Source organism: Oncorhynchus kisutch, linkage group LG22 (genome assembly GCF_002021735.2).
Source record: "Oncorhynchus kisutch isolate 150728-3 linkage group LG22, Okis_V2, whole genome shotgun sequence".
In the NCBI taxonomy this organism is placed as follows: domain Eukaryota; kingdom Metazoa; phylum Chordata; class Actinopteri; order Salmoniformes; family Salmonidae; genus Oncorhynchus; species Oncorhynchus kisutch.
Window position 1 is genome coordinate 16,605,977 of NC_034195.2, and position 7,665 is coordinate 16,613,641.

Here is a 7,665-nt window from a genome sequence, read left to right on the forward strand (position 1 = left end):
CCACTTCCTGCTGTAGATGAGCAACCCAGAACTGTGTGAGTGTGTTTGCCTCAAACAGCGTCTTGCTTCAACCAGTTAATTCCAGTTAAGAATAAAAATGAATACATGTATTTTAACAGCAACAGTTCCAACCTAGACTAGCTAGCTTGCTTACTTTCAGTAGCTAGCTTGCTTTGGCGAATGTTAGCTATTAGCTGTGTACAAGGCCAGGGGATTTTTTGAAAGAGAAACTCGCAACTACTACTATGATAGTTAGTACTCCCTTATTCCTGTTATAAAATGACAACAATGCCTTGACTGTTTCCTGAAACATTCTGCCTTGTTCTGAAATAACTCTCTGGGTTTACCACCATGCTGTGGATGTTTGGTCAGGACATTAATTTGTTCATTTTGAGACTCATTACTAAGCACTTCCCCGCACAAAACACTTTGTGGGCGCTCCTCATTATAAGTTTGTATGAAAGAGCAAAAAACTCATCGCTGTATATGCGTTTGATGACAATTGAGCTCAGTCAGAACTTGCAGCTAGCATGAGTCCATTTGATGACAGCGGTGAGTGATGGCGAGTGGGAATGTCAAATCAGTGGCAGACAGGGCATTATCTGCTGCTGAACGACAGCGCTGCATTTTGTGTGTCGCTGAGTGATCTTCAAGATAACTGCAGAAAAAAAGATCCGGTAATCCGTGAAGCACGCAGGCATCTATCTCCCTCTCCCACTCATGCACCTACCAAACTAGAGACTGCTGCTAAGCAGAGAGCGCACTGAATAGAGAGCGCAGATGCACATGGCCAAATCAATTCCAGTAATGAAATAATTATACATTTACTCTGACACGTCGCAACCCACCATTAACAGGTCAGTGACCCATACTTTAAGAAAGGCGGATTCAAAATGATGTAGAATTGCATTTAATGTGTTTATAAAATGCCAAATTTTTCTCAGACCCTAGGCTACAATTTCTTTCCCCCATGTGTACAATTTCTGCAAGCGCCTCTACTCTACTGCTCTCTGCCAGTATGCAAAAGCGATCATAATGCATGTGTAATGGATGTGAAATGGCTAGCAAGTTAGCGGTGTTCGCGCTAAATAGCGTTTCAATCAGTGACGTCACTTGCTCTGAGACCTCTGCAAGGGCCGTGGCTTTTGTGGAGCGATGGGTAACGATGCTTCGCGGGTGACTGTTGTTGATGTGTGCAGAGGGTCCCTGGTTCGCGCCCGGGTATGGGCGAGGGGACGGTCTAAAGTTATACTGTTACATTGATGCTGTTGACCCGGATCACTGGTTGCTGTGGAAAAGGAGGAGTTATACTGTTACAAATGCAATGCTTTATTATAAAGGTTATTTGTTTTTCATGCATTCCGGTACCTAAGAGCCCCCAAGGTAACCCTTCTCTCGGGCTCACTTTTTGCTCAGGCACCTCCCAATTTACAAATTAAGCACTACCCATCCCTACATGAAAGTCAATAGTTTTTCTCTGACAAATAGCATTGTATTTGGTAAAACACAATTCTCTCCATCAGTTTACTAAGAAAGGGCAGCAAACTGATTGGGCGGCTGTTAGAGCCAGCAAAGGGTGCATTACTATCTTTAGGCAGTGGAATTACTTTAGCTTCCTTCCACGCCTGTGGACACACATCTCTTTAGGCTTTGGTTAAATATATAGCAAATAGGGGTGGCAATACAGTTTGCTACCATTCTCAATAGTTTCCCATTAATGTGGTCCATACCTGGTGGTATAGTTTTTTCACCTGTCCCACGCAAACAAAGACAACCTTGGCAGTATCAAAAGGTTTTGTTAAAAATGTCTCATGAACTTCAATGAATTATGGAGATTAACTGTCAATGATATCATTTAAGTCACTTTCCATTGTGTTCTATGTCATTTATCTTAGTTTGTTAATGTGATTTCTTCTTCTTTTTGTTAAATTTAGTCACATCATTTCTCAATTTACAGTATGTCAACCAATCAACTAAGCACCCTGACTTGTTTGCCACTTCTTTTGCATAATTTATTTTAAACAAATCATTTTTCAATTAATCTTCAAACCAGAGGGATCTAACAGTTCTCACAGTTAATTTCCTAACAGCTGCATGCTTGTCAACAATTGGCATAAATAATTTTACAAATACTTCCAGTGCTGCAACTGGATTCACTTCCTCATGCAACAAAAGAGTCCTGAGAGAACTTTTTGCATGATCTTTTAGAAATTACTTTAGACCCAACTCTTTTCCTCTCCTTTTCCCTCTTCTCAATGTCTCAACTGTCTCCCATCTTCCCGTCTACCTCTTCTCTTTTCCCTGCTCAACCGGAGGGCTCCCAGTTCACATCCAGAGTCTGGTAGGAAAAATCTGTTGGGCTGTGAGCCGGCAACCGGAGGGTTGTTGGTATCAAATCCTATATGCCAACTCCTGCTGTTGTGCCCTTTTCCCCCTAAAACTGCTCCAACCTCTCTGTGTGTGTATTTGTATGGCTGGTTTGGATAAAGGAAAATGTTTAGACAAATGTAAGTGTCTGTACCAATTTAAAATAATCTTCTTCTCCCTCTGTAGGTACCACCCGGCAGCCGAAGGAGGGAGAGGTGCCGGGGGTGGACTATAACTTTGTGAGCACAGAGCGCTTTATGGAACTGGAGCAAAGTGGAGCCCTGCTAGAGAGTGGAACCTATGAAGGTGAGTTCACTGACCATGACACTGACCATAACACAACAGTGACCAAGACACTGACCACAATCCACTAGCATTGCTCCATAACTGCCATCCTGAAAATTACACATTTTGTCTTCACACAAATATCAACACACACACCACCACATTGGATCTCTTTTTTTCTTTCTATTTATTAAGGATCCTCATTAGCTGCTGCCAAGGCAGGAGCTATTCTTCCTGGGATCCAGCAACATTAAGGCAGTTACATACAATCGAAAATATTGCATGACATTACATTTCATAACACATTGTGTTCCCTCAGGCCTGCTGTCACATATCTACAATGCAAAATCCATGTGCACGTGTACGTAAAGTGCGTGTCTTATCATGTGTATGTGTGTCTGTGCTTTTGTGTGTATCTCTTCTCATTGTGGTGCTGGAATTGCATTTGAACTTAAGTAATTTCACACAGACTGTGTGTGAGCTACAGTAAGGGAAAAAAGTATTTGATTCCCTGCTGATTTTGTACGTTTGCCCACTGACAATGAAATGATCAGTCTATAATTTTAATGGTAGTTTTATTTGAACAGTGAGAAAACAACAACAAAATACAGAAAAACGCATGTCAAAAATGTTATAAATTGATTTGCATTTTAATAAGGGAAATAAGTATTTGACCCCCTCTCAATCAGAAATATTTCTGGCTCCCAGGTGTCTTTTATACAGGTAACGAGCTGAGATTAGGAGCACACTCTTAAAGGGAGTGCTCCTAATCTCAGTTTGTTACCTGTATAAAAGACACCTGTCCACAGAAGAAATCAATTAATCAGATTCCAAACTCTCCACCATGGCCAAGACCAAAGAGCTTTCCAAGGATGTCAGGGACAAGATTGTAGACCTACACAAGGATTGAATGGGCTAGAAGACCATCGCCAAGCAGCTTGGTGAGAAGGTGACAACAGTTGGTGCGATTATTCGCAAATGGAAGAGACACAAAAGAACTGTCAATCTCCCTCGGCCTGGGGCCCCATAAAAGATCTCACCTCGTGGAGTTGCAATGATCATGAGAACGGTGAGGAATCAGCCCAGAACTATACGGGAGGATCTTGTCAATGATCTCAAGGCAGCTGGGACCATAGTCACCAAGAAAACAATTGGTAACACACTACGCCATGAAGGACTGAAATCCTGCAGCGCCCGCAAGGTCCCCCTGCTCAAGAAAGCACATATACATGTCCGTCTGAAGTTTGCCAATGAACATCTGAATGATTCAGAGGACAACTGGGTGAAAGTGTTGTGGTCAAAAGTGAGACCAAAATGGAGCTCTTTGGCATCAACTCAACTCGCCGTGTTTGGAGGAGGAGGAATGCTGCCTATGACCCCAAGAACACCATCCCCACCGTCAAACATGGAGGTGGAAACATTATGCTTTGGGGGTGTTTTTCTGCTAAGGGGACAGGACAACTTCACCGCATCAAAGGGGCGATGGACGGGGCCATGTACCGTCAAATCTTTGGTGAGAACCTCATTCCCTCAGCCAGGGCATTGAAAATGGGTCGTGGATGGGTATTCCAGCATGACAATGACCCACAACACACGGCCAAGGCAACAAAGGAGTGGCTCAAGAAGAAGCACATTAAGGTCCTGGAGTGGCCTAGCCAGTCTCCAGATCTTAATCCCATAGAAAATCTGTGGAGGGAGCTGAAGGTTTGAGTTGCCAAACGTCAGCCTCGAAACCTTAATGACTTGGAGAAGATCTGCAAAGAGGAGTGGGACAAAATCCATCCAGAGATGTGTGCAAACCTGGTGGCCAACTACAAGAAACGTCTGACCTCTGTGATTGCCAACAAGGGTTTTGCCACCAATTACTAAGTCATGTTTTGCAGAGTGGTCAAATACTTATTTCCCTCATTAAAATGCAAATCAATTCATAACATTTTTGACAGGCGTTTTTCTGGATTTTGTTGTTGTTTTTCTGTCTCTCACTGTTCAAGTAAACATACCATTAAAATTATAGACTGATAATTTATTTGTCAGTGGGCAAACGTACAAAATCAGCTGGGGATCAAATACTTTTTTCCCTCACTGTACGTGTTCGGTTTGATGCTACTCAAGGCTTTTCATCTGGCTTCAGACCCTGGCAGAGACCTACAGATGGATCATCTGCTGGTTCTATTGCCCAGTAGGAGGTAGGAGTCACCATTTAGACATGGGTCTCTTTCACAAGGGAGCCCTGCATATACAATTTCATGACAAAATAAAAAATGGAATACAATATAAAACAAGCATAATACAGCACAATGCAAATATTCAAGGAAAACAATTACGTTCCTCAATAAGAAGGTACTCAATTAATATTTTACATTTCCAGAGCGGGCTGGTTCCAGTAATGAGGTGCTTTTAAACAATAAGCGGATTTACCTAGTTCGGGGGAGACCTGCGGAACCTCAAAAGAACCAACCTTGTGAATAGGTTTGGTATTTCTTGTTTTTATATTTTACCAGTGAAGTTATGTTGGAAGCTGGTGTAGTAGAGATTTTTAAACAGGACTACAGGACTTTAATGAGGACCAGCCAACTGTTTGATACAGGATGCAGTGGGGAGTATTAAAATTGTTACCTGTGATAAAGCAAAGGGCCCTATTGTAGACAGAATCCAAAGGTTTTAGATTAGTGACTGCTGAAATTTTGTAAATGGTGTCACCATAGTCAAGAACTGACAGGAACGTTGACTGTGCAATCTGCTTCCTGCTATTTAGGGAGAGGCAAGATCTATTTCTAAAAAAGGGGGGCTGCATACAGTGACTTCGAACCACCACCAAGTCCCATATGTGCACGATATGAGACGACATACACCTTTCAGGAACCGCACAATCAGGGGTTGGGTCCCCTGGTGAGGCTCTGTCAATTCCCACATGAAACGCTGAAACAGCGACCATGTACACTTTTAATAACATGGAGAATGCCCGCCCCACACTGAAAAGGAACAATCGCTTTATCTGGGCAAAAGAGCTCAAACACTTGCCACTTATACGCATTTGTATTTGTATTTATTAAGGTCCCCATTAGCTGCTGTCATGGCAGCAACTACTCTTTCTGGAGTCCAGCAGCATTCATTTAAAATATTACATGACATTTCATAACATTTTTCACAACACATTCATTGTGTTCCCTTAGGCCACTACTCTAAATCACATATCTACAATACAAAATATATTTTTGCATATGTGTAGAGTGTGTGTCTTATGTGTATGCGTGTCTGTGCCTGTGTGTCTCTTCGCATGTCCCCGCTGTTCCATAAGGCGTATTTATAACATTTTTAAAATCTGATTCTACTGCTTGCATAAGTTACCTGATGTGGAATAGACTTCCATGTAGCCATGGCTCTATGTAGTAATGTGTGCCTCCCATAGTCTGTTCATGACTTTGGGATTGTGAAGAGACCTTTGGTGGCATGTTTTGTAGGGTATGCATGGGTGTCCGAGCTGTGTCCTAGTAGTTTAAAAAGACACCTCGGTGCATTCAGCATGTCAACACTTCTTACAAAACAAGTGGTGGGGATAGGCTTTCCGTCAACGGGACAGTTGTAAATCATGCAGCGCCTTGTGTCATGATCGCAGACACAACAAATGCGAAACAACAAATGTAGGTACATATTATTGGCTGAAAGCTTAAATTCTTGTTAATATAACTGCACTGTCCAATTTACAGTAGCTATTACTGCAAAAAAAATGTCATGCTATTGTTTGAGGAGAGCTCCTAACAACAAAACACTTTTTCCACCGTGATAGGTATGATAAATTTACCTCTGAAAGTGACATTCTGAAATCTTGCTCTGATTTATCATCCAAAGGGTCCCAGAGATAACATGAAGTGTCGTTTTAGATAAAATCCTTTTTCATATAGCATGCACGATCGATTTTGTATTTCCACTCTTTCAATTTGCAAAGAAAGGAATCTGAAAATCTAACCCTAAACATTGTTTCAACCAGTAAAATCACATTCGTATTTATTCCTCAGACATCCTAGAATGTACCAGACTTCACTCTATCATTAGGGGTGTAGTATATCCCATAGGACACCAAATTTGGTCAGAGAGCGATGCCTTCGTGGCACGCTGATGACACGGGCGGTCTTCACTTGATCAACTGTAACTTAAATATGTACCAATCGGGGTCAAACAAAGCCAGCTAAATGGCCAATGAGCTGGGCTGTCGTAAAATGTAGCTGCTAACCTTGTGTGACAATAAGCCTTTTCCTTTTGGACAAAAATTATAAGAATATGGAGAGTTATGAAAACTGGTTGTTTCGCTAATGTTGAACTTGTAATATGGCTACTAAATACTGGAAAAGCTGAATCAAAGTCCAAGTATACAAATTTGACGATATTCTTGCAGAAAAATGTAATGTGAATGTTAATGTCTCCTTCATGATTTGCCCAAATGTACCTGGGTGACTTTACACTAAATGTCATGGAGTTTGCTCATACTTCAAGTTATCCGTCTGAAACTTAGCATACACTGCTGCCATCTCGTGGATACATCTCTTGCATTTCAAAGAAGGTGGTAGAGAAGAAAAAATAAAGTTCGTTTTTTTCCGTTGTATTCTCCTACATTCAATTCACATTTCCATAAACTTCAAAGTGTTTCCTTTCAAATGGTACCAAGAATGTGCATATCCTTGCTCCAGGGCCTGAGCTACAGGCAGTTAGATTTGGGTATGTCATTTTAGGTGAAAATTTAAAAAAAGGGGTCTCTCTCTAAAAAGTTAAATCAATTTCTCCTCAACTTTGAGCCATTATACGCAGATGATTAATGTTAGCTCCCTGCGTACATTTAACTTGAGGATAGGGGGCAGTATTTTCACTTTGGATGAATTGTGTGCCCATAGTGAACTGCATCCTACTCTGTCCTAGATTGCTAATATATGCATATTATTATTGGATAGAAAACACTCTGAAGTTTCTAAAACTGTTTGAATTATGTCTGTGAGTATAACATAACTTATAGGGCAGGCA

General features: G+C 41.4%; 1 protein-coding gene across 5 annotated transcripts in view; it reads left to right on the forward strand.

The window, feature by feature from the left end:
* The window catches only part of LOC109867612 (membrane-associated guanylate kinase, WW and PDZ domain-containing protein 2), a 297,617-nt gene that overhangs the window by 104,760 nt on the left and 185,192 nt on the right, over window positions 1-7,665 (forward strand). For all 5 annotated transcript variants that reach the window (XM_031801801.1, XM_031801802.1, XM_031801800.1 and 2 more), the window contains exon 3: window positions 2,554-2,673. In XM_031801801.1, the coding sequence (XP_031657661.1) occupies window positions 2,625-2,673 (49 nt within the window). In that variant the 5' untranslated portion in view covers window positions 2,554-2,624. The remainder of the gene's footprint in view (window positions 1-2,553; window positions 2,674-7,665) is intronic.